The sequence below is a fragment of the Calypte anna genome, chromosome 27, assembly GCF_003957555.1.
Source record: "Calypte anna isolate BGI_N300 chromosome 27, bCalAnn1_v1.p, whole genome shotgun sequence".
In the NCBI taxonomy this organism is placed as follows: domain Eukaryota; kingdom Metazoa; phylum Chordata; class Aves; order Apodiformes; family Trochilidae; genus Calypte; species Calypte anna.
Genome location: NC_044272.1, coordinates 5,431,861 through 5,457,321, shown reverse-complemented (window position 1 = coordinate 5,457,321; position 25,461 = coordinate 5,431,861). Strand labels below are relative to the sequence as shown.

Here is a 25,461-nt window from a genome sequence, read left to right as displayed (position 1 = left end):
GTTTGTCCCTCGTGATCCCTCAAATTTATACTGAGCACAACATGTATGGGATGGAATACTCTGTTTGGTCAATTTTGGTCATTTGTCTTGTCCATTCCTCCCTAAGGGAGGTTGCAAGTGTGACCTCTTTACTCATTTTCTTCTTCTGTAGGGCAAAATGTCCCTCAGAACCAAGCAGTGTCCTTGGTTCTGCATACCAGTCTCTAGCAGTAACTATAAACATTGAGCTTTATCAGTCCTAGAAGCAGACACTGACTTAGCTGAATGCAAAAGTACAAGACAGAAATAACCTTAATCCTGGCCCAAACCAGGACAACTGATAACCTTTCTCCTGTTCACAGTGTGTTGTCTCCCCTCCTCCATGAGAAATACAACTGGTACTGCCATGTGGGAAGAAAGACCTGGGAAGAAAGAAGCTGAATGGAACATCCCAAGAAGTGCTGTGTGGAGATTGTGAGGTAGAGATTGTCAGTGGACTCATAATGGTGGAGGAGAGCAGCCCTACTCAGCGTGGTTCTCTACCACAGATGCTGCCCTGTTTCTTCTTGTGTTCTGAGAGGCAAGAGAAGTCCTCCAAGAAGCCTTTAGCCCTGCTGGAGATGGCTGTGAGACCTGTATCCCGGCCACCTCCTTCAGAAGAGGCATCATCACCACCGATAAAAATGAACTAAAGAATTTTTCCTCATGTTCCTGTGTTGAATGTCCTTGCACACAAGTGGAAGTAAGAAAGAATCCCCGGTTACACATGAACAACTGTGGATATTTCCAATGACAGAGAGGGAAACCCCTTGTCAGGTCAGGACTGGAACATCCTGGGGAAGGAAGAGGCCCTGGAAACAATGATGGTGTTGGTATGGATAGACAGCCACCAGAAAAAAATAAAAGGGGTACACAATGCTCAAATGGCACAGAAAAAGCATCCATAGAGATGTCTTTCAAAAAGAAATATCTAATAGAAGGAGCAATGACCACGTGCTGGTTGAGGCAGTGCCCCTTCACCATCAGAGAGAGACTGAAAGGTAGGAGAAAGGGGATGAAGAACATTGTTCTGCAGGGGAGACTTTTACCATGGAAGAGAGGATTTTCCATCAGGGAGAAGCACAGTCCTTCATGGTAATGGGGATGCAATGAGGCACACGTGAGCGCCCCAGGCCTGCACGCGACACCTCCTGGCACTTGGGAATCATCCTTTGCTGGCACCAATGAGCTCCCACCCAAGGAATCCTTCGGCTTCCCAATCAGAACTAAAATGGAGACTTCAATGGGGAGTGAGGGCAGCCAAATAAGAAAATGAGAAGGCAGCTGTGCAGGAAGCCAAAAGAGAGCCCGTGTCATTAGCTGGGATATTTTGCATTTCAGATGAGCTTCTCAGAAAATTATTATTACTGCCACAGAGGCTTCCTCTGGACCTGGGGCAGTGCAGGAGCAGTATAAAAGCCATCCCAGCTCCTCACTCTCTCATCCACTTCACTTCTACTCCTTTGGAAGCAAGTGAGTTGGAAGCTCTGTCGTACCCCAGGGCTTGGGGCTGCCTGTGCTGGGAGGGGAAGCACGGAGGAGGTGGGGGTGGTGAAAGAAGGTCTGGGTGTGGGCTGAGGGGACTCTTGGGCTCTTGGGGAGGAAAGAGCTTTCCTGTGCATGGACCTTCTTGCTGCATGGTGCCCGGGGAGATAGATGAGCAAGGGGCATGTGGGCCTCCCTGCACAGCCTCCAGCTCCCTTCTGAGAACGTGCCTTGGGTCCCTCGTGGCGGGCACACAGGTAGCTCCTTACCAGGTCCCTCCATTCCTGCTCACTGCCTTCTCTCCCAGGTGCACCTCCAGCCTCACAACATGTCCTGCCAGCCCTGCTACCAGCCCTGCCTGCCCTGCGGCCAGTCCTGCGGCCCGACCCCGCTGGCCAACAGCTGCAATGAGCCCTGTGTCAGGCAGTGCCAGAGCTCCACCGTTGTCATTGAGCCCTCCCCCGTGGTGGTGACCCTGCCCGGACCCATCCTCAGCTCCTTCCCACAGAACACCGTCGTGGGCTCCTCCACCTCTGCTGCCGTTGGCAGCATCCTCAGCTCAAACGGAGTGCCCATCAACTCCGGGGGTGTGGACCTCTCCTGCTTCGGCAACCGCTACTGTGGCAGGATTTGCTAAAGCTGCCACCAGCGGCTCTGCAGGAGGGCCCCCAGGAACCCACAAGATGCTAATGGACTGAGCACGGAGATCCTGGCCATGGCTGTCAGAGGGGCTGAACACCCACGACTCCACCTGCAAAGGAAGGCAGGAAGAGGTGCTCCTGGGCCCCCTGAAAACATGGCCCTTGTCTAAGTTGCCTGTTTCTCTCTCCCTTTTCTCTCTTGTTTTCTGCTCCCCTGGCTGTAGAGCACCTGCTGAGTCCTACCAGGAGAAGGACCTGCTGCGCCTTTCCCTCTCGGGGGCAGGCAGGCAGGAAGTCCAGCAGACACCCAGTGCAAACTCCAGCCTGGCCAAGGGGCAAGACTTCCTTAGCTACCCTTGGATTTTCTTTGCACGGTGGCCCTCACTCAGAGGACCTCCTTTCCCTCTTTCAATGCAATAAAGTTCTGCTGCATCCCAGCCTTGGCCTCTGCGTGGTGCTTCTCTCTCAACACCGAGGCCAATCAGCTGCCACAGAAAGAGGTGTTACACTGGGGAGATCTTGCAGGCACAACAGGATGTCATCAACTTTGCATGAGCAAGGTTGAGTCCAAACAAGGTTTCCTTCAGTTAATTTAGAAGGTGTAGCATGGCCAGCAGCATATTTCTTTTCTCTTAATTTGAATTTGGCAGATTGAGACTGGTCCAATTGTTACGATAGTGATTCATCACCCAAAATTCAAGCCCGCCACTCCAAAGGACCTAAGGCACTAGATCACCACCTTGTAACCCTTGAGAGCTATGGTGTACAATTTTTGGAAACCCAAAATATATGCTCATGACAAGCCCATGCAAGAATTTTCGGTTTTGCAACATTCTTTCGGTTTCCCATCAGTGCTGAGATGATGGCAATGGGATAGGGGGTTGTGGGGCATCATAGCAAGTTGAGCTTCCCAGGCTAGCATGACCCACTGTTTCCACAGATATTATACAACAGACTCAAGTAATTGGCTCCCTTCTGTTGTTCATATTCATATCACTGCATCTGGCTCACTTTCGTTGTTGACATCGGCTGAGTTCATGGTAAAAGTTCTATCGCTTCACTAATAATGACCACATCGAGATATTCTATCCGTTCAAGAATGATACTTGAAGGATACTTTTTAGATCTCCTCCCTCAACTCAAGGGGATGATTAAAATGCTGGTAGCCCTGACACATCCATAGTCCCATGGATGCTGGTAAGGAACTCCTGAAGACACTGTTGTGTTTGAAACAGGGGCTCAGGCACACCAGGGACCATTGGGCATTCCCCTCATGGCTTCTCCACTGCTCTGCTACTGGGTACCCTCTTACCCTTGAGTCGAAGGAACCAGGACCTGTGGAGGGCCCAAGGGGAAGCAGGACACTGGGAAGCATCTGTGGCTGTGGAAAAGTCCATGCCAAAGAGAGTATACCCTGGTAAGGCCCTGGGTCATTCAATCAAATGTTAGATATTTGAGATATTTTCTAGTATTATTAAACAAATGCAATTAAAAGACAAAAAAAACCCCAACAAACAAACAAACAAACAAAACCCAACAACAACAAAGAAAGAAAGAAAGAAAAGAAAAAACAAAAGACAAGAAAACAAAAAAATCATTAAAAAAACCATAAACCCAAAACAAACAAACAAGCAAACTACTTTTCAAAAGTGGTGTTTAGGACTGAGAGATGAAAAAACTGTTTGTAATAGATTTGGTTAACGTTACCTAATTGTGATATAAAAGACCTCGTGGCTGGTTGATTATGTGGTATGAAGAGCTGTTTCTCGTGGGACCACATTAACAATCTTTCTCCTGTTGCCAGTGTGTTGCCTCCCCTCCTCCATAAGAAATACGACCAGTATCTGTCATGGGTGGTGGCTTCAGCTCAATGGCCTTCTCCCAGGTAAGAGAGGTGGACTTGCTATGTGGGGAGAAAGACCTGGGAAGAAAGAAGCTGAAGAGAATATCCCAAGAAGTGCTGTGTGGCGAAGGTGAGGTAGAGATTGTCGGTAGAGTCATCATGGCGAAGGAGAGCAGCCCTGCCCCTGCTCAGCGTGGTTCTCTGTCACAGATGCTGCCCTGTCTCTGCCTGTGCACTGAGTGGTGACAGAAGGTCTCCAAGAAGCCTTTAGCCCTGCTGGAGATGGCTGTGAGGGTTGTGTCCCTGGCCACCTCCTTTGTCTCCTTGTGCCTGAGCACTGCAGGTCCAGTGCTGGGAAGTGCCAGCAGGTTCCTCCCTGCCCATCATAGGTGTGTGGCTCCCCTTGGGCAGCCTGGCCCAGACTTTGACAAGCAGCAGAGGTTTGACAAGTGGGTAGGGGTGCCTGTGAGCCGTGAGGATGTGCAGAGCCCGGGGACCCAGAGCATTTTGAAAGGCTGAGCTGTGTCCTGTCTGAACCAGCTGGGAGCTCACAGCAATGGAAAAAGCAGATCTTGGCCCTGGGGAGCCTGGGGCCCAGCAGAGGGGGCAGCTTTATTTTCTAAGTTTGGCTGAGGAAGTGCTTTAACTACCAGGTGATGTGGGCAGAAAGACTCCTGGGGCAGAGGTGTGGAATCCCAGCCAGCCCTGAGAGTATTCTGCTCCTCCCTTTGGGCTGAGTTTTGGAGGCAGCTTTGAGCCAGCAGAGGGAGGAGAAAGAACACAGAACCTGGCAAGATTCAGCTCCCACTCCCTGGCAGCTCCCTGGGCAGTGAGTGGAGTGGGGAGCGGGACAGGATCCAGCTTTTCCTGTCAGCCTTGGTGTGGCTGGCACAGGCTGTTGAGACACGGTGTCAGACTGTGGAGGAGCAGGGCAGAGGGCCCGTGGGAAGGGGTGAATTCTGAGCTTGCAGAAAACCCAGGAACCATCCTTTTGGGAGAGGGGATGATGCACATTTTGTGTGGCAAAGAATGGGAGATATGATGTGAGAGCACTGGGCATGAAAGAGGCAGCAAGGCTCTGCACATCCCTCCTGCAGATCACCAAAACCTCCTGTGTGCTGCTTCTACAGTCATGGCTGGAGAGATGGAGAGGGAGTGCTCAGGAAGCAGACCAAAGTGCAGCAGCACTTTGAAACTGAGCCTCTTCTGGCTGTAGCTGGAGGATATGCTGGCAGCCTGAACTGGGAGGGAGTGGGTCCCTGAGAGACCTACAACAAAGGCTAAGGCAATGCAGGGAGGCATGAAATGCTGCTGAATCTCCAGCCTGTGGCTGGACGTCCCAGGGGCCAAGAAATGGTCCAGCTCTCTGTCTCAGCTGAGGAAGAGAGAAGTTGGAGAGCCTGGTGGCCAGAGGTGCACTGCAGAGAGATGTTACTGAGGAGGACAGGGGCATGTGTGGAGCCACCTTTCCCACCAACACCAGTACCAACTCCAGAGTTCACACTGTAGCAACAGCCTCCCAACAGGGAGAGATCAAAGGTGCTGCTGGATGCAGAACCAGCCCCTGGTGCCACCACACCCACCAGTGCAGCTGGGGAGATGGACTCCTCCCTCAGACACTCGCTGGGCTCCCCAGCATATACGAAATGTGCTCAAAGGCAGAGGATGACAATTCTGCTCACAGAGGCAGCAGGACAGGACCGAAGGTCAACTGGCTCTATCAAAGCTAGAGACATCTAGCAATTACAAGGGACAGTGTCTTGAACGATGCCCAGTGCCTGTGTCTCACCCTCCATTAGCTGCAGAAATGATGATGGATTTCTGTCATGCCTGCAAGATCTCCCCAGTGTAACACCTTTCTCTGGGGCATCTGGGAAGAACGTCTGGAGAGAGATCCTGTTGTGCCTGCAAGATCTCCCCAGTGTAACACCTCTTTCTGTGGCAGCTGATTGGCCTCGGTGTTGAGAGAGAAGCACCACGCAGAGGCCAAGGCTGGGATGCAGCAGAACTTTATTGCATTGAAAGAGGGAAAGGAGGTCCTCTGAGTGAGGGCCACCGTGCAAAGAAAATCCAAGGGTAGCTAAGGAGGTCTTGCCCCTTGGCCAGGCTGGAGTTTGCACTGGGTGTCTGCTGGACTTCCTGCCTGCCTGCCCCCGAGAGGGAAAGGCGCAGCAGGTCCTTCTCCTGATAGGACTCAGCAGGTGCTCTACAGCCAGGGGAGCAGAAAACAAGAGAGAAAAGGGAGAGAGAAACAGGCAACTTAGACAAGGGCCATGTTTTCAGGGGGCCCAGGAGCACCTCTTCCTGCCTTCCTTTGCAGGTGGAGTCGTGGGTGTTCAGCCCCTCTGACAGCCATGGCCAGGATCTCCGTGCTCAGTCCATTAGCATCTTGTGGGTTCCTGGGGGCCCTCCTGCAGAGCCGCTGGTGGCAGCTTTAGCAAATCCTGCCACAGTAGCGGTTGCCGAAGCAGGAGAGGTCCACACCCCCGGAGTTGATGGGCACTCCGTTTGAGCTGAGGATGCTGCCAACGGCAGCAGAGGTGGAGGAGCCCACGACGGTGTTCTGTGGGAAGGAGCTGAGGATGGGTCCGGGCAGGGTCACCACCACGGGGGAGGGCTCAATGACAACGGTGGAGCTCTGGCACTGCCTGACACAGGGCTCATTGCAGCTGTTGGCCAGCGGGGTCGGGCCGCAGGACTGGCCGCAGGGCAGGCAGGGCTGGTAGCAGGGCTGGCAGGACATGTTGTGAGGCTGGAGGTGCACCTGGGAGAGAAGGCAGTGAGCAGGAATGGAGGGACCTGGTAAGGAGCTACCTGTGTGCCCGCCACGAGGGACCCAAGGCACGTTCTCAGAAGGGAGCTGGAGGCTGTGCAGGGAGGCCCACATGCCCCTTGCTCATCTATCTCCCCGGGCACCATGCAGCAAGAAGGTCCATGCACAGGAAAGCTCTTTCCTCCCCAAGAGCCCAAGAGTCCCCTCAGCCCACACCCAGACCTTCTTTCACCACCCCCACCTCCTCCGTGCTTCCCCTCCCAGCACAGGCAGCCCCAAGCCCTGGGGTACGACAGAGCTTCCAACTCACTTGCTTCCAAAGGAGTAGAAGTGAAGTGGATGAGAGAGTGAGGAGCTGGGATGGCTTTTATACTGCTCCTGCACTGCCCCAGGTCCAGAGGAAGCCTCTGTGGCAGTAATAATAATTTTCTGAGAAGCTCATCTGAAATGCAAAATATCCCAGCTAATGACACGGGCTCTCTTTTGGCTTCCTGCACAGCTGCCTTCTCATTTTCTTATTTGGCTGCCCTCACTCCCCATTGAAGTCTCCATTTTAGTTCTGATTGGGAAGCCAAAGGATTCCTTGGGTGGGAGCTCATTGGTGCCAGCAAAGGATGATTCCCAAGTGCCAGGAGGTGTCGCGTGCAGGCCTGGGGCGCTCACGTGTGCCTCATTGCATCCCCATTACCATGAAGGACTGTGCTTCTCCCTGATGGAAAATCCTCTCTTCCATGGTAAAAGTCTCCCCTGCAGAACAATGTTCTTCATCCCCTTTCTCCTACCTTTCAGTCTCTCTCTGATGGTGAAGGGGCACTGCCTCAACCAGCACGTGGTCATTGCTCCTTCTATTAGATATTTCTTTTTGAAAGACATCTCTATGGATGCTTTTTCTGTGCCATTTGAGCATTGTGTACCCCTTTTATTTTTTTTCTGGTGGCTGTCTATCCATACCAACACCATCATTGTTTCCAGGGCCTCTTCCTTCCCCAGGATGTTCCAGTCCTGACCTGACAAGGGGTTTCCCTCTCTGTCATTGGAAATATCCACAGTTGTTCATGTGTAACCGGGGATTCTTTCTTACTTCCACTTGTGTGCAAGGACATTCAACACAGGAACATGAGGAAAAATTCTTTAGTTCATTTTTATCGGTGGTGATGATGCCTCTTCTGAAGGAGGTGGCCGGGATACAGGTCTCACAGCCATCTCCAGCAGGGCTAAAGGCTTCTTGGAGGACTTCTCTTGCCTCTCAGAACACAAGAAGAAACAGGGCAGCATCTGTGGTAGAGAACCACGCTGAGTAGGGCTGCTCTCCTCCACCATTATGAGTCCACTGACAATCTCTACCTCACAATCTCCACACAGCACTTCTTGGGATGTTCCATTCAGCTTCTTTCTTCCCAGGTCTTTCTTCCCACATGGCAGTACCAGTTGTATTTCTCATGGAGGAGGGGAGACAACACACTGTGAACAGGAGAAAGGTTATCAGTTGTCCTGGTTTGGGCCAGGATTAAGGTTATTTCTGTCTTGTACTTTTGCATTCAGCTAAGTCAGTGTCTGCTTCTAGGACTGATAAAGCTCAATGTTTATAGTTACTGCTAGAGACTGGTATGCAGAACCAAGGACACTGCTTGGTTCTGAGGGACATTTTGCCCTACAGAAGAAGAAAATGAGTAAAGAGGTCACACTTGCAACCTCCCTTAGGGAGGAATGGACAAGACAAATGACCAAAATTGACCAAACAGAGTATTCCATCCCATACATGTTGTGCTCAGTATAAATTTGAGGGATCACGAGGGACAAACCCCTTTCTGTTTCCCCTTCTTCACCTGTCCCTGTTTTCTTTGGCATCCTGGGAGGATTCCATCCATTTTTCTGCCTGTGGTCCTGATCCATACCAGCCTGAATCTGTGTGTTCCTGCCTCTACCTTCTGACGGCTGCTGACCCCAGGAGTCCAGCCTGGACTTTCCCAGGGCTGCCCTGAAGCCTTGGTTGTAATGTAAGAGTTATTGGGGGGGAGGGGGGAGGAACGTGGCATCAATTTTCCTGTATATTTGAATATATTTAGGGTTTTTTTTTCACTATTTATCATTATTATTTCACTAAAGCTGTGTAGTTTAGTTTCCAACCCATAAGTCTCTCTCCCTTATTCTCTCTCCTTTCTTTATCAGGGAGGGGTAGGGGATTAATAGAGAGCATCTGTTATTTGATTTAATTGCCGGTGTTAAACCATGATACCAGTGTAGTCCCACAAAGAACAGCTCTTTGTCCCACAAAGTCAGTCATGCACTTTAGCAGTCATTTCCCAACAGCATATCTGCTCTTCTTGACTTCTCCATGACTTTCAGTTTCATAACTAACCAGATACTGTCCCCACAAAGTGGAAGCACTGCCACAGCAAATGAAAGAGAAAATGCGTCTTATTTTCACATGATTCCTGCCTCTGTGAGGACATTGGCAAGTGTCTTCACATGTCTCTGGTCATCTTTGAATGGCCCCTCCCTGGATGATTTCCTGGACAGGTAGATGGGGCTTTGAGCAACCTGATCTAGTGATGGGTGTCCCAGGCCCTGTAGAAGTTGGATCTTGATCATCTCTAAAGTGCCTTCCAACCCTAAGCATTCCGTGAACCTATGATCTCTTCCCCTGTAACTAGTCCTTTGTACTGAGATGGACTTTGCTCACCAACTGGTCCCATGGAATGTAATGTAAGGTGCCCACAGAGTCTGACCACCAAGAACTGAGTCCCAATGAAGAATGAAGGTTGCACAACATTGTACCTCCAGAGAAGCCATTGATTCACCACAGACGCCCCGTCCACTGTCATCAAGGCAATCACACATGTAGTGTGCCAATTATGGTTTCCTTGGAATCATTCCATGCACAGATGCTATATGTGAGCATTGTGTCAAGAAAAGCCAATGGGTCCCTGTGGACAGAAAGCAATTAATGAAAGACACTGATCAAAACAAGACTACATATTCCCTTTACTTCAGTAGCCTTTTCCTCTCTGATAGTATGAATCCTTCTCCACTCTCCTTGCATCACCTTCTTTCCCATCCCACCTGCCCTGTTCCACAAAGAATCCCTACTTGGGTGCTCCTAGGCCTTTCACCATCCTTTCACATCCCAGTGAATGCCACTGTCTTTGAAACTTGCTTTCCACTTTCCTCACCTGGTATTTTTTCAGGCTCAAATCAGTGGCTTGAGAAGAAGCAGCACCAGCACTACTCATGAAGGACACTGCTCTGTCATAAGAGATGCTGGTAGTGAGATGGGTAGTGAGATGGATGAAGATCAGGGAGCATGGCCCTAAGATCAGCACAGGAACAGCTAAGTGTCAAGTGCCTTGCATCTCCTCAAATCTGCTGAACTGGTGGAGAGCAGAATCATCACCCCACAGGAGCCCCAAAAGGTCAGGTCACACACCTGGGCATTAGTGGTACTGTTGGAGTCAAGGAGCACACCAGTCCAGCAGTTCCCATGACAGGACAGAATGGGCAGTACCTCCAACAAATAGTGAGTGACCCTGGGGCTGTGGTGTGGCAAATGTTGGGTGAGTGTCAACAGAGGCAAAAAGGGGAGAGCCTGGTGCAGCCCTCAGATCTGCTACAGCAAAGGCACAGAAATTACCTTTCAGGACACTTGAGACTCTTGGGTCTGGTCCATGCTCAGCAGATGGATTTTAGGCCATGAAAGCAAGCAGAGAGAGCTAGGGTGGAGAGCTGGATCACAGAGCTGACAAAGAAGCTTGTCCTCACCATGAATGGGAATTGTGCTGGCATCCCAAGCTTTATAAGAAATGAGTGGATGGTCACTGAGACCCAAAACTCTGGAACATTTTGTTTGGAAGGTGCTTTTAGACATGGTCAGGTCCAAACCTCCAGCTCATATCAGAAACAGGAAGAGCAGGTTGATCAAGACATATCCCATTGTAGTCTTGAGTATCTTCAAGAACAAAGACTCCATAAGCTGTCAGAGCAATATCTTCTGGGCTTGGGCACATTTGCAGCTTTACCTCATGCCTCTGTTGAATGTCCTTGCACAAAAATGCAAGTAAGCAAGCACACTGCCTACACATGAAGAAGTGTGGACATACCTGAGGGAACACAGAGAACATTAGCAGGTCAGGCCTGGAAAAAGGTTGTAGACATAGTAATAGTCTTAATGATGGTAAGAGACCACCAGAGAGAGCCCAGAGAGCAGAGGCAGCCAAACTGAAAAAGAAATGCCACTGAATAGAGAGGCACCCTAGCTTACACCCCAGTGTAAGCTAAAGGAAGCAATTTCTCTCTGATGGAAAGAGAATATCAGAGAAAGCTTACAGGGTGGATGAAAGGGTACAGACCACTTTGTCCCTCTCACAAGACATTTCAAACTAAGAAGAGGATTGCAAGGTGGGAGCAGCAAAGCCCTTCATGGTAATGGGGATGCAATGAGGCACACGTGAGCGCCCCAGGCCTGCACGCGACACCTCCTGGCACTTGGGAATCATCCTTTGCTGGCACCAATGAGCTCCCACCCAAGGAATCCTTCGGCTTCCCAATCAGAACTAAAATGGAGACTTCAATGGGGAGTGAGGGCAGCCAAATAAGAAAATGAGAAGGCAGCTGTGCAGGAAGCCAAAAGAGAGCCCGTGTCATTAGCTGGGATATTTTGCATTTCAGATGAGCTTCTCAGAAAATTATTATTACTGCCACAGAGGCTTCCTCTGGACCTGGGGCAGTGCAGGAGCAGTATAAAAGCCATCCCAGCTCCTCACTCTCTCATCCACTTCACTTCTACTCCTTTGGAAGCAAGTGAGTTGGAAGCTCTGTCGTACCCCAGGGCTTGGGGCTGCCTGTGCTGGGAGGGAAGCACGGAGGAGGTGGGGGTGGTGAAAGAAGGTCTGGGTGTGGGCTGAGGGGACTCTTGGGCTCTTGGGGAGGAAAGAGCTTTCCTGTGCATGGACCTTCTTGCTGCATGGTGCCCGGGGAGATAGATGAGCAAGGGGCATGTGGGCCTCCCTGCACAGCCTCCAGCTCCCTTCTGAGAACGTGCCTTGGGTCCCTCGTGGCGGGCACACAGGTAGCTCCTTACCAGGTCCCTCCATTCCTGCTCACTGCCTTCTCTCCCAGGTGCACCTCCAGCCTCACAACATGTCCTGCCAGCCCTGCTACCAGCCCTGCCTGCCCTGCGGCCAGTCCTGCGGCCCGACCCCGCTGGCCAACAGCTGCAATGAGCCCTGTGTCAGGCAGTGCCAGAGCTCCACCGTTGTCATTGAGCCCTCCCCCGTGGTGGTGACCCTGCCCGGACCCATCCTCAGCTCCTTCCCACAGAACACCGTCGTGGGCTCCTCCACCTCTGCTGCCGTTGGCAGCATCCTCAGCTCAAACGGAGTGCCCATCAACTCCGGGGGTGTGGACCTCTCCTGCTTCGGCAACCGCTACTGTGGCAGGATTTGCTAAAGCTGCCACCAGCGGCTCTGCAGGAGGGCCCCCAGGAACCCACAAGATGCTAATGGACTGAGCACGGAGATCCTGGCCATGGCTGTCAGAGGGCCTGAACACCCACGACTCCACCTGCAAAGGAAGGCAGGAAGAGGTGCTCCTGGGCCCCCTGAAAACATGGCCCTTGTCTAAGTTGCCTGTTTCTCTCTCCCTTTTCTCTCTTGTTTTCTGCTCCCCTGGCTGTGAGCACCTGCTGAGTCCTATCAGGAGAAGGACCTGCTGCGCCTTTCCCTCTCGGGGGCAGGCAGGCAGGAAGTCCAGCAGACACCCAGTGCAAACTCCAGCCTGGCCAAGGGGCAAGACTTCCTTAGCTACCCTTGGATTTTCTTTGCACGGTGGCCCTCACTCAGAGGACCTCCTTTCCCTCTTTCAATGCAATAAAGTTCTGCTGCATCCCAGCCTTGGCCTCTGCGTGGTGCTTCTCTCTCCGACATTCTCTCCAGCTGCCAAAGAGAAATTTTTTACTGGGGAGATTTTTCAGGCACAACAGAAAGCCATCTGCATTGGCAGAGCAAGGGGCTCATGGCTCGTTTCAAGAGACTGTCCCATGAAAGTGAGGAACATGTCCGTGGCTGTGGGAGAACCAGCAGCCCTCAAGCCCTAACTCTTTGTGAACCTTCACCCAGATATTCTCGCCACCATTTTGACCAGTCCTGCGGATCTTTGGGAGATCAGTGTTTGTCCATCTTTCCACCTGCACTGGAGGGTAGCAGTGGCACTGGGAGTTGGTTCTGCATCCATCAGCACTTTTTACTACTCCTTGCCCAACAGGTCTTACTTCAGGAGTTTTTTGTTCTTCTGGCTGTGGCTCACAGGCCCCTTTACATCAAGGTCCTTTTACAAAGAAAATCATTATTTGGAGAATGCAGCTGATCATAATGTCATTGTAGTAGATGACTCCCTGCAGAGGGGAGCAGAGGGCCTGATATGCAGACCAAACCCACTTCATTGGGAGGTTTGCTGATTCTCTGGTGCCCAGGTAAAGGATCTGGTAGGCAAATTTTTCTCCCTTGTGTGGCCTTCAGATTATTACCCACTTCTGCTTTTAGGTGGTTGGTGATAACACCACAATGAGAGGCACATGATCAAGTAGAAGAGATTTCAGTGCCTTGGGGCAATTGGTGAAGGTATCAGGAACTCAAGTTGTGGTCTCCATCTCTCTGACATGAGCAATGGATAAGGGAATATATAGTAAGAGACAACAGGTCCATTCATTGCTCCAGGACTGGTGTTGTTGACAGGACTTTGGGTTCTATGATCGTGGCTTGGAATACAAAGCACCAGAGCTAAGAGAAAATAAGGGGATGCATTTGTCACAGAGGGGGAAAAGAATTCTGGGGGAGCAGTAGGAAGGGCTCATTGATACAGCTTTAAAGATTTGAAGGGGGAAGTGTTAAACTCATGAAGTGGGGCAGCACATCAGGGGCAGAGGGATGGAGTGCTATAGTAAGGGCTCCCAATTTGTTGCCCTGAGGCAAGCCAGGGAGGATGCACTGGGCACCCCAAAGGAATCAAGGGGGATTCACGTCAGAGGGTGACATCCCTCTGAAGGGTGACATCCCAGCTGAAGTGTCTCTGTGCCAATGTGTGCAGCTTGGGCAACAAACAAGATTAATTAAGAGCCACTGAGTTGCTGGAAAACTATGATATAGTGGCTATTACTGAAACTTGGTGGGATGATTCCCATGACTGGAATGGAGGGATAGATGGGTTCAGGCTTTTTAGGAAGGACAAGCAAGGTAGGAGGGGAGGAACTGTTGCCCTCTACATCAGTGACCAACTGGAACTGATGGAGCTCCACCTGGGGAAGGACAACAAACTGGTTGCGTGTATATGGGTTAAGATTAAAGGGAAGGAGGGAGAAGGTGATGTTACAGTAGGGGTCTGCTACAGGCCCCCTGACCAGCAGAGCCAAGCAGATGTGGCCCTCCAAAAGCAGATAGGTGAGGCTTTGTGTTCACAGGCCCTGGTCCTTGTGGGTGATTTCAACCATCCTGACAACTGCTGGAGGGACAACACAGCAAGGCATCAGCAATCCAAGATGTTTCTGGAATGCATAGATGATAATTCCCTCCTCCAAATGGTAGAGGAATCAACAAGAAAAGGTGCTATGCTGGACCTTGTTCTCACCAACAGGGAAGGGCTGGTGACCAACGTGAGGCTCAGGGACAACCTTGGTTGCAGTGATCACAAAGTGCTTGAATTTAAGATCCTCAGGGCATCTAGGAAGATGGATGCCAAGCTTACAACCCTGGACTTCAGGTGTGCAGACTTTGATAACTTCAGGGATCTGCTGGCCTAAGTACTGTGGGACAAAGCCCTAGAGGGCAGCTGGTCAGTATTCAAAGATCACCTTTTCCAGGAGCACAGTATATTGACAAAGAGGAAGGCAGGAAAGAATGCTAGGGTACCTGCCTAGATATACAAGGAGCTCCTGGACACACTATCACACAAAAAGAAACATTACAAGGAATGGGAGAAAGGACATCTAGAATAGGGAGGCATATGAGGAAGCTGTATGAGCAGCAGGGGACCAGGTTAGAAAAGCCAAAGCTCAGTTAGAACTAAATCTAGCCAGGGAGATCAAGGGGAATAGCAAAAAAATGTCTATAGGTATATTAACAGCAAAAGAAAGGCTAGGGAAGGTGTGGGGCGCCTCAGAAAGGAAACAGGTGAAGTAGTGACAACTGCTATGGAGAAGACTGACGTTCTCAATGACTTCTTGACCTCAGTCTTCACTAGCAAGGGCTCCAGACACACTCCTCAAGTCACAGAATACAATGGCAAGGGTTAGAAGGAAGAACTGACCATTGTAAATGAAGATCAGGCTGGTGACCATCTGAAGAACCTGAAAGTGTACAAGTCCATGGCAACCGATGACATACTCCCAGAGGTACTGAGGGAACTGGGAATGTGGTTGCTAAACTGCTATCCATTATATTCCAAAAGTCATGGCAATCTGGTGAAGTCCCCACTGACTGGAAAAGAGGAAACATAATGCCCATTTTCAAAAAGAGAAAGAAGGAAGATCCAGGAACTATACGCCAGTCATTCCCACCTCTGTGCCCAGTAAGATCATGGAGCAGATCTTCCTGGAGGAACTGCTTCAGTAGAACAATAATGAAGAGGTGTCTGGGTATAATCAACACAGCTTAAAAAAAGGGCAAATCATGGCTGAAAACCTTTGTGGCCTTCTATGACACAACCACAACATGAATATACAAGGGAAGAGCAACAAACATCATTTCCTTGGACCTGAGCAAAGCCTTCAATATTGTCCAACATAACATCCTGGTCTCCAAGATTGTGAAACATGGGTTTGGTGGATGGACCAGTCAGTGGATAAAGAAATGGCTTAATGTCTGCAACTAAGAACTGCCTGTCAATGGCTCTGAGTCTAGACAGAGGCCAGTGAAAACTGGAGAGCTTCAAGGATCAGCATAAAGGAGGATAGAATTAGATTGGAACTGCAGAATTTCTTCATGATAACAGTGATGAGATACTAGAAGAGGTTACCCAGAGAGGTTGCCCTGGGAAGGAAGCACCATCCCTGTAAAAATTTTAAAGCCAGTCTGGACAGGACTCTGACCAACGTCATGAAGAGAGAGGACTCAATATCGATGGCAGGGGGGTTGGAACTGGATGAGATTAAAGTTCCCTGCCAGCCTCGAAAATTATTTGTTTTAATGACCTTGAGCACTTACACAAACGAGGCAGCCACAACTTTTCAGGGCCACCTCCCCAGCTCTCCTGTAGCCCCTTCAGGCACTGGAAGGCTGCTGTAAGGTGTCCTTGGAGCCTTCTCTACCTAAAGATGAACAATGCCAACTCCCCCAGCCTTTCTCAGAGGGGTGGTGCTCCATCAGTCTGATCACCTTTGTGGCCCTCCTCTGCACCTGCTCCAAGAGTCCCAGCTTCTTCCTGAGCTGCGACCTCCAGAAATGGACACTCCAGATGCGGCTGCTGGAGTAGGTGGAGAAGTTCAGAAAGCAGGGCATCACTCTAAGCATGACTAATCATATCAAGAGCAACAGGGCATAGAGAGCCACCGCAAAACCATCCCTCAAGACGCTCTTCCCACACCTGAGCCACATCTGCATCCCTGGGCATCCTGGGAGAGTATCTGCTGGAGAAAAAATGATAACCCAGAGGCACGGGCTGTGATGCAGCAGAACTTTAATGAGTCAAAAGAAGGAAGCAAGGACACTCTGAGTGCAGGGAGCACCCAGGGCAGGGGAGAGGCTCCATGCGATGGTTGTGGTAGAGATCCAGGCAGTATCCACTTGCCTGACCCTCAGAGAGAGCAGGGCCAGCAGGTCTTTCCTGGGCTGGCTTTATGTTGATCAGAGCCCTGAGGAGCACAAGAGAAGAAGGAAACAGAAGCAGAGGGATAGGAAGGAGTGGAGAAGGGGAAAGGCAGGCATGGGCCGTGCTTTGGCAGAGCCCAGGGCATCCGTGTCCTTCTGAAGGGGAGGCTGCGGTTGCTCAGCACCTTCTGGGTCATGATGAGCCCTGATCAAGGCCATCTCCAGACTTTAGCAGGGCAGGCACCTGCTGCCACAGTAGCCACTGCCAAAGCCCCCAAGGCCATAGCCCCCAAGGCCAAAGCCCCCGAGGCCAAAGCCCCCGGAGTTGATGGGCACTCCCTGAGAGCTGAGGATGCTGCCAACGGCAGCGGAGGTGGAGGAGCCCACGTTGGTGTCCTGCGGGAAGGAGCTGAGGATGGGTCCGGGCAGGGTCACCACCACGGGGGAGGGCTGGATGACGACGGAGGAGTCCTGGCACTGCCTGACACAGGGCTCATTGCAGCTGTTGGCCAGCGGGGTCGGGCCGCAGGGCCGGCATGGCAGACAGCGAGTGTTGCAGGACATGTCCTAGGGCTGGAGGTGCACCTGGGAGAAAGAGGAGGGGAAAGCTGAGCAGGAGACGTAGGTAAGCAGTGGTCTGTCACACCAACTAGAGGGAGAGAATTCACGAGTTGGAGGTGAGAGCTGGAAGTTTCCTAGCGAGCTCCACAGGCCTCATCTTCTCCTGAGCCCTAAAAGAACCCTTCTAATAGCAACCAAGCTCAAGGAGATCCATGTCTCACCCATAGCTCTGGAGATGCCTAACCAAGTCCAAACCTCTGACCACACTTCATCTGCTGCTCCCTTCCCTCTCCCATGACAAGCAGTTCCAAGACCCAGTCCACTATTAAGGGGCAGCTATGAGCTGGAGGAGGACAAGGAGAAGAGGCAGAAAGGCTTTCATACTCACCTTGTGCCCACAAGAGAGAGGCAAGAGGAGTGGATGGGAGAGTGAGGAGCAGGGCCCGCTTTTATACTGCTCCTGCACTGCCCCAGGCCCACCATCACTGCACAGGGACAGTAATTTTCCAGCAGACTCACCTCCACACCAAAAGATCCTCCCCAATGGCTCGGGATGCTTTTTGGATTCCATCAGTGCTGACATTTCATTTCCTCATTTCTGCCATGACTGTTGCAACAGGCCCCACTAAACAATCTGTCCCACATTTCTTAAAAGCCTCCTTTAAGCATTGAAAGGCTGAAATAAGGTCTCCCCAGAGCGTGTCCTTCTCCAGGCTGAACACCCACAATTCTCTCAGCCTGACCTCACAGGGGAGTTTGACATCCTTCTGAGCAGCCTTACAGCCCTCCTCTGCATCTGCTTGACCAGCTCCACGTCTGCCCTCTGCTTCAGAGCGCAGAGCTGGACACCCTGCTCCAGCTGGGGCCTCACCAGCCTGGAGTAGAGAGGCAGGATCCCCTCCCTCCACCTCCTGACCACTCTGCTCTAAAAGTGTCCCAGCACACGTCTGGCTTTCTGCTCCGTGAGCACAGGTTGCCAGCTCATGTTCAGCTTTTCATCCACCAGTATCCTTGAGCCCTTCTCCAGAGGGCTGCCCTCAATCCCTTCATTCCCCTCTGGAACTGAGACCAGGGACTGCCCTGACCCACGATTCGCATGAGGTTCCCAGGTGCCCACGTCTCCAGCTTGTAAAGCTGATCCCTGCTCTGCCCAGTTCCGGGCTCTGTGACTCCATGGAATGAGAGAGGCACGGCCAGACTGGTGCATGTTTAGCAAAGGGCCACAGAGCCCGGGAAGTGACTGGAGCCCCTGAGGCAGGAGGTGCTGTGAGAGGTGGGGGTGTTCCCCCTGGAAGAGAGAAGTCCCTGGGGCACACTTCATCACAATGGCTGGAAGAGCTAAAGTGGGAGTGAAGATCATGGAGCCAGAGCCACCTGAGTCCTCTCCTGTCAACAGAGGGGGTGGCATCGCAGATGAAAGAAGAGAAAGTCCAATGAGACATAAAAAAAGACACACTCTGTTAGTGTGAGGGGAGGTAAAGCCCTGTTTGAGGACTGACAGTCAGGCTCTGGCTTCTCCATCTTTGTAGGTACTGAGAGATTGATGGGACTTGGCTGGCCATGACTATCTTTGAAGGGCTGTGATGGCTTTGAATGGGGTTGTTTGGAGTAGAGGATCTGAAGAGGTCCCTCCCAACCTCCAGGATCCTATGATTCTTTCATGGGCAAGAGACAGGTGATGCATAAATGCCCCTCAGAGGGAAAAAGTGGTTGTGAACATGGGAATCAAGGACTGCCTTGGCTACCACACCTGAGAAAGCCTGCAGTCCAAGACCAGCACCTAAGTCACCTCCTGGTGCAGGAGCAAGAAATGAAATGAGGCCAGCACTCATGAAAACAGACAGATGTTTAAGGTGACCTGCTTTGGCCAGTCATGGCAGAGCAGTGACGTCAAAAGGCAGCATCCTAGAGGCAGAAGGAGGGATGAGCTGCCAGGGAGGAATTTGCTAGTAATTCCTAGATGTATTCCGAGAGAGTTAAAAACAACACCAACCACCAGATTTCCCCAGACCCAACTTCTCTGTCTGTACAGAGCCTTCTCGCAGCTGCTGGGGGCATATCTGGCTCTCCTGACATGATCCTTCTCAGGAGAAAACTTGGGCTTCTCATCTGAGTGCTTGGAAAGAGGCTCCATGACCTTCATGTCACGGGCATGAAGGAAAATGAATGAGGAAATGAAACAAGAGTGTTGATGAAATCCAAAAAGCATCCCGAGCCATTGGGGAGGATCTTCTGGTGTGGAGGTGAGTCTGCTGGAAAATTACTGTCCCTGTGCAGTGACGGTGGGCCTGGGGCAGTGCAGGAGCAGTATAAAAGCGGGCCCTGCTCCTCACTCTCCCATCCACCCCACTCAACTCCATCTCCTTGAGAAGAAGGTGAGTTTGGAGCGCTTTTGTCTTCCTTTTCCTACACCTCCTCTTCCCCTTCTTTCTTTGGGATTTCTCAGCACAAAGCTGTACACTTGTCCTACTCTGGGGGATAGGGATGTGTGTCTTGGGAAAAGGATGAGTGCAGACAGTGTGGCATGGAGAGAGGCTGAGGCTTTGTTGAGATGTCTCCTGAGCTATTACCTAGGAGGAGTTCCTTCTAGGCTTTGTCACATTTGGCAGGTCTCCTTTGGAATTAATGTAAGGGTCTCCCTCATGGTTGGCTGGCATGTCCCTTCTCACCCTCCCTTCTGCTCAGCTTTCCCCTCCTCTTTCTCCCAGGTGCACCTCCAGCCCAGGACATGTCCTGCAACACTCGCTGTCTGCCATGCCGGCCCTGCGGCCCGACCCCGCTGGCCAACAGCTGCAATGAGCCCTGTGTCAGGCAGTGCCAGGACTCCTCCGTCGTCATCCAGCCCTCCCCCGTGGTGGTGACCCTGCCCGGACCCATCCTCAGCTCCTTCCCGCAGAACACCGCCGTGGGCTCCTCCACCTCCGCTGCCGTTGGCAGCATCCTCAGCTCTCAGGGAGTGCCCATCAACTCTGGGGGCTTTGGCCTTGGGGGCTTTGGCCTTGGAGGCTATGGCCTTGGGGGCTTTGGCAGTGGCTACTGTGGCAGCAGGTGCCTGCCCTGCTAAAGTCTGGAGATGGCCTTGATCAGGGCTCATCATGACCCAGAAGGTGCTGAGCAACCGCAACCCCCCCTTGCCAAAGGGCGAGGCCAGCCTGGGCTCTGCCAAAGCACGGCCCGTGCCTGCCTTTGCCCTCTTCCATCCACTCTCTCCTTTCCCTCCCGTGCCCTTCTTCTCTGGGGCTCCCCTGGGCTCTCAGCAACACAAAGCCAGACCAGGGAGGACCTGCTGGCCCTGCTCCCGCTGTGGAGCACATGGAAGGACACCTGCCAGGATCTCTGCCACCGCTGTGTTGCACAGATTCCATTTGCCCTTTGTCCACCCCCATCTTGTGACCTCCACTCAGACTGAACTTGTTTCCTTCTTTTGACTCATTAAAATTCTGCTGCATCCCAGCCCCTGCCTATGTGTTATCCTTTCTCTTGCAGATGATTTCCCAATATTGCCCAGCAGACAGATGTTGCTCAAGGGAGGTTCTGGGAGGGTGTTCTGGTTTTGCACTGGTTCTTAACACACTTGTGTTGGGCCTGACCTGGATGGAAGAAGCATTCCCCATAGCAGCCATCAGAGTGCTGTGCTGTGTAGTTGTAGCTGGAACAGTTCTGATAACACATCAAGTCTTTGGCTTTAGCGGAGTAGGGCTTGCAAAGCAGCAAGGCTGCGTCTGCAACCTCGCTCCCAAAGGCCAGGAGGCTGGGGACAGACAAGAGGCTGTGAGATGACACAGCCTGCTGAGTGATGAGTCAGACTCACCCAAGGGATATTCCATCCCATGGGACATTGTGCTCTGCAAGAGAAACAAGGAGGAGGCAGAGGGGACATTTAGTATTAAGGGATTCGTCTTCCAAAGCAACCACTACAAGCAGTCTGGCCCTGCTATGCAGAAAGGGGCTGAAAATCACCTGCACGTGTGTCATTTGGCTTAATTGCCGGGCCAATGTGAAACCGTGACTGAGCTAATTAACTCGAGCACCACGTTGGGCACCAATAAATCTGTCAGGGTTTAACACTGGCCCTGCAATTAAACTGAGTAACAGATGCTCTCTATTAATGCCCCTCCCCTCCCTGATAAAGAAAGGAGAGAGAATAAGGGAGAGAGACTTATGGGTTGGAAACTAAACTACACAGCTTTAATAAAACAGTAATGATGAAAAGGAAAAAATTACTAAATATATTCAACTATACAGGAAAATTGATACCATGCTCCTCCCCCCCCCCCCCCAACAACTCTCACGTCACCACCCAGGCTGCAGGGCAGCCCTGGGAAAGTCCAGGCTGGACTCCTGGGGTCAGCAGCCGTCGGGAGCTGGAGGCAGAACACACAGATCCAGGCTGGCACGGATCAGGACCACAGGCAGAGGAATGGATGGAATCCTCCCAGGATGCCAAAGCAAACAGGGAGAGGCAAAGAAAGAGAAGCAGGAAGAGAAGGGAGAAGGAAGAAGGAAGAAGGAAGGGTTTAGACCCTCGCGATCCCTCAAATTTATACTGAGTATGATGTCTATGGGATGGAATACTCTGTTTGGTCAATTTTGGTCATTTATCTTGTCTGGTCCTCCCCAAAGGAGGGCTTCAGGTGTGACCTCTTCACTCCTCTCCTTCCGAAGGGCAAAAGGTTCCTCAGAACAGAGCACTGTCCTTGGTTCTGCACACCAGTCTCTAGCAGTAACTCTAAACATCGAGCGTTATCAGTCCCAAAAGCAGACACTGACTGAGAAACTTGCTGTTAATTTCAGCAAGTGCAGCTACATACAAGAGACTTAGCTGAAAGCAAAAGTACAAGACAAACTGCTATCTTTATCCTGGCCCAAACCAGGACAGCATAGAAAGTAAACCGTAGGAGAACAGCAGAAGATCAGCTTTGTGGATTAGAGGAGTTTTGTGAAGTGCCGGACCCTGAAGGAGAATAAAGAGCTGTAAATAACGAATTTGCCATCGGGACACTGAAATGTCCTGGTACCAGGTGCCTCCAGTGGGAACGGGTAGATAAGGTTTTCTGATAGTAGAAAGAGCACTTTGAGGTGCAAACTGTAGGTCAATCAGTAGATCTCTGCATACTATATAAATGTATCTTGGCCTTTGAATTGATTCCTTAAACATCTTTCATCTTGAACTCTTGAATCAAGTTTTAATCTTTTAATCAAGTTTTAATCCAATTACACGCTGAAAAGGGGAAGGAGAGTGACACGTGGCTGCCCAGAGCCCTGAGTAGGTGCTGGTTTGGTAGCTCTGATCAAGTCCCCCCACGAGTTCCTCAGCCTGTGGCAAGCAGCAGCCCAAAAGAAGGGCCAAGAAAACCATAATGGGATTCTGGAACGTTTCCAAGGAAGGGCAAGGGAGATGGTGAAGGGTCTAGAGCACAAAGCTTATGAGGAGAAACTGAGGGAACTGATAACTGAATCTGGAGAATCATAGAAGCATTGAATGGATTGGAAGGGACCTTGAAGATCATCCTGTTGTAATGTGCCTGCCAAGGACAGGAAGAACTTCAGCAGGACAAGGTTGCTCAAAGACCCATCAAAGATGACCTTGAGCACTTACACAAATGAGGCAGCCACAACTTTTCAGGGCCACCTCCCCAGCTCTCCTGTAGCCCCTTCAGGCACTGGAAGGCTGCTGTAAGGTGTCCTTGGAGCCTTCTCTACCTAAAGATGAACAATGCCAACTCCCCCAGCCTTTCTCAGAGGGGTGGTGCTCCATCAGTCTGATCACCTTTGTGGCCCTCCTCTGCACCTGCTCCAAGAGTCCCAGCTTCTTCCTGAGCTGCGACCTCCAGAAATGGACACTCCAGATGCGGCTGCTGGAGTAGGTGGAGAAGTTCAGAAAGCAGGGCATCACTCTAAGCATGACTAATCATATCAAGAGCAACAGGGCATAGAGAGCCACCGCAAAACCATCCCTCAAGACGCTCTTCCCACACCTGAGCCACATCTGCATCCCTGGGCATCCTGGGAGAGTATCTGCTGGAGAAAAAATGATAACCCAGAGGCACGGGCTGTGATGCAGCAGAACTTTAATGAGTCAAAAGAAGGAAGCAAGGACACTCTGAGTGCAGGGAGCACCCAGGGCAGGGGAGAGGCTCCATGCGATGGTTGTGGTAGAGATCCAGGCAGTATCCACTTGCCTGACCCTCAGAGAGAGCAGGGCCAGCAGGTCTTTCCTGGGCTGGCTTTATGTTGATCAGAGCCCTGAGGAGCACAAGAGAAGAAGGAAACAGAAGCAGAGGGATAGGAAGGAGTGGAGAAGGGGAAAGGCAGGCATGGGCCGTGCTTTGGCAGAGCCCAGGGCATCCGTGTCCTTCTGCAAGGGGAGGCTGCGGTTGCTCAGCACCTTCTGGGTCATGATGAGCCCTGATCAAGGCCATCTCCAGACTTTAGCAGGGCAGGCACCTGCTGCCACAGTAGCCACTGCCAAAGCCCCCAAGGCCATAGCCCCCAAGGCCAAAGCCCCCGAGGCCAAAGCCCCCGGAGTTGATGGGCACCCCCTGAGAGCTGAGGATGCTGCCAACGGCAGCGGAGGTGGAGGAGCCCACGTTGGTGTCCTGCGGGAAGGAGCTGAGGATGGGTCCGGGCAGGGTCACCACCACGGGGGAGGGCTGGATGACGACGGAGGAGTCCTGGCACTGCCTGACACAGGGCTCATTGCAGCTGTTGGCCAGCGGGGTCGGGCCGCAGGGCCGGCATGGCAGACAGCGAGTGTTGCAGGACATGTCCTGGGGCTGGAGGTGCACCTGGGAGAAAGAGGAGGGGAAAGCTGAGCAGGAGACGTAGGTAAGCAGTGGTCTGTCACACCAACTAGAGGGAGAGAATTCACGAGTTGGAGGTGAGAGCTGGAAGTTTCCTAGCGAGCTCCACAGGCCTCATCTTCTCCTGAGCCCTAAAAGAACCCTTCTAATAGCAACCAAGCTCAAGGAGATCCATGTCTCACCCATAGCTCTGGAGATGCCTAACCAAGTCCAAACCTCTGACCACACTTCATCTGCTGCTCCCTTCCCTCTCCCATGACAAGCAGTTCCAAGACCCAGTCCACTATTAAGGGGCAGCTATGAGCTGGAGGAGGACAAGGAGAAGAGGCAGAAAGGCTTTCATACTCACCTTGTGCCCACAAGAGAGAGGCAAGAGGAGTGGATGGGAGAGTGAGGAGCAGGGCCCGCTTTTATACTGCTCCTGCACTGCCCCAGGCCCACCATCACTGCACAGGGACAGTAATTTTCCAGCAGACTCACCTCCACACCAAAAGATCCTCCCCAATGGCTCGGGATGCTTTTTGGATTCCATCAGTGCTGACATTTCATTTCCTCATTTCTGCCATGACTGTTGCAACAGGCCCCACTAAACAATCTGTCCCACATTTCTTAAAAGCCTCCTTTAAGCATTGAAAGGCTGAAATAAGGTCTCCCCAGAGCGTGTCCTTCTCCAGGCTGAACACCCACAATTCTCTCAGCCTGACCTCACAGGGGAGTTTGACATCCTTCTGAGCAGCCTTACAGCCCTCCTCTGCATCTGCTTGACCAGCTCCACGTCTGCCCTCTGCTTCAGAGCGCAGAGCTGGACACCCTGCTCCAGCTGGGGCCTCACCAGCCTGGAGTAGAGAGGCAGGATCCCCTCCCTCCACCTCCTGACCACTCTGCTCTAAAAGTGTCCCAGCACACGTCTGGCTTTCTGCTCCGTGAGCACAGGTTGCCAGCTCATGTTCAGCTTTTCATCCACCAGTATCCTTGAGCCCTTCTCCAGAGGGCTGCCCTCAATCCCTTCATTCCCCTCTGGAACTGAGACCAGGGACTGCCCTGACCCACGATTCGCATGAGGTTCCCAGGTGCCCACGTCTCCAGCTTGTAAAGCTGATCCCTGCTCTGCCCAGTTCCGGGCTCTGTGACTCCATGGAATGAGAGAGGCACGGCCAGACTGGTGCATGTTTAGCAAAGGGCCACAGAGCCCGGGAAGTGACTGGAGCCCCTGAGGCAGGAGGTGCTGTGAGAGGTGGGGGTGTTCCCCCTGGAAGAGAGAAGTCCCTGGGGCACACTTCATCACAATGGCTGGAAGAGCTAAAGTGGGAGTGAAGATCATGGAGCCAGAGCCACCTGAGTCCTCTCCTGTCAACAGAGGGGGTGGCATCGCAGATGAAAGAAGAGAAAGTCCAATGAGACATAAAAAAAGACACACTCTGTTAGTGTGAGGGGAGGTAAAGCCCTGTTTGAGGACTGACAGTCAGGCTCTGGCTTCTCCATCTTTGTAGGTACTGAGAGATTGATGGGACTTGGCTGGCCATGACTATCTTTGAAGGGCTGT

The 25,461-nt window shown here is 51.8% G+C and overlaps 6 protein-coding genes across 7 annotated transcripts; 3 read left to right on the top strand and 3 right to left on the bottom strand.

Moving 5' to 3' along the window:
- The first annotated feature begins 482 nt into the window (after window positions 1-482).
- LOC115599755 (feather keratin Cos1-1/Cos1-3/Cos2-1-like) lies at window positions 483-2,140 on the top strand. Its single transcript, XM_030465767.1, has 3 exons — window positions 483-605; window positions 1,395-1,473; window positions 1,791-2,140. Exons 1-3 carry the CDS (start codon window positions 483-485, stop codon window positions 2,138-2,140), a joined length of 552 nt encoding a protein of 183 aa, XP_030321627.1.
- A 4,281-nt stretch (window positions 2,141-6,421) lies between these two features.
- Window positions 6,422-8,080, bottom strand: LOC115599754 (feather keratin Cos1-1/Cos1-3/Cos2-1-like). Its single transcript, XM_030465766.1, has 3 exons — window positions 7,958-8,080; window positions 7,089-7,167; window positions 6,422-6,771 (listed from the first exon to the last, which is right to left on the bottom strand). Exons 1-3 carry the CDS (start codon window positions 8,078-8,080, stop codon window positions 6,422-6,424), a joined length of 552 nt encoding a protein of 183 aa, XP_030321626.1.
- A 2,845-nt stretch (window positions 8,081-10,925) lies between these two features.
- Window positions 10,926-12,205, top strand: LOC115599753 (feather keratin Cos1-1/Cos1-3/Cos2-1-like). The gene is made up of 3 exons (XM_030465764.1): window positions 10,926-10,931; window positions 11,461-11,539; window positions 11,856-12,205. The coding sequence occupies exons 1-3, from the start codon at window positions 10,926-10,928 to the stop codon at window positions 12,203-12,205; spliced, it is 435 nt and encodes a 144-aa protein (XP_030321624.1).
- A 4,521-nt stretch (window positions 12,206-16,726) lies between these two features.
- Window positions 16,727-17,118, bottom strand: LOC115599799 (feather keratin 1-like). The gene has a single exon (XM_030465938.1). The coding sequence runs from the start codon at window positions 17,116-17,118 to the stop codon at window positions 16,783-16,785; it is 336 nt and encodes a 111-aa protein (XP_030321798.1). The 3' UTR covers window positions 16,727-16,782.
- A 2,287-nt stretch (window positions 17,119-19,405) lies between these two features.
- LOC115599791 (feather keratin 1-like) lies at window positions 19,406-20,561 on the top strand. Its single transcript, XM_030465912.1, has 2 exons — window positions 19,406-19,490; window positions 19,824-20,561. Exon 2 carries the CDS (start codon window positions 19,844-19,846, stop codon window positions 20,177-20,179), a length of 336 nt encoding a protein of 111 aa, XP_030321772.1. The 5' UTR covers window positions 19,406-19,490; window positions 19,824-19,843; the 3' UTR covers window positions 20,180-20,561.
- Window positions 20,562-23,176: 2,615 nt separating this feature from the next.
- On the bottom strand, window positions 23,177-24,429 carry LOC115599795 (feather keratin 1-like). 2 transcript variants are annotated; one of them, XM_030465922.1, is made up of 2 exons: window positions 24,399-24,429; window positions 23,177-23,903 (listed from the first exon to the last, which is right to left on the bottom strand). In XM_030465922.1, the coding sequence occupies exon 2, from the start codon at window positions 23,880-23,882 to the stop codon at window positions 23,547-23,549; it is 336 nt and encodes a 111-aa protein (XP_030321782.1). In that variant the 5' UTR covers window positions 23,883-23,903; window positions 24,399-24,429; the 3' UTR covers window positions 23,177-23,546. The 2 variants fall into 2 exon arrangements, with proteins under 2 accessions (XP_030321782.1, XP_030321781.1); XM_030465921.1 differs by lacking the exon at window positions 24,399-24,429 and adding an exon at window positions 24,268-24,348.
- Between the last annotated feature and the right edge of the window lie 1,032 nt (window positions 24,430-25,461).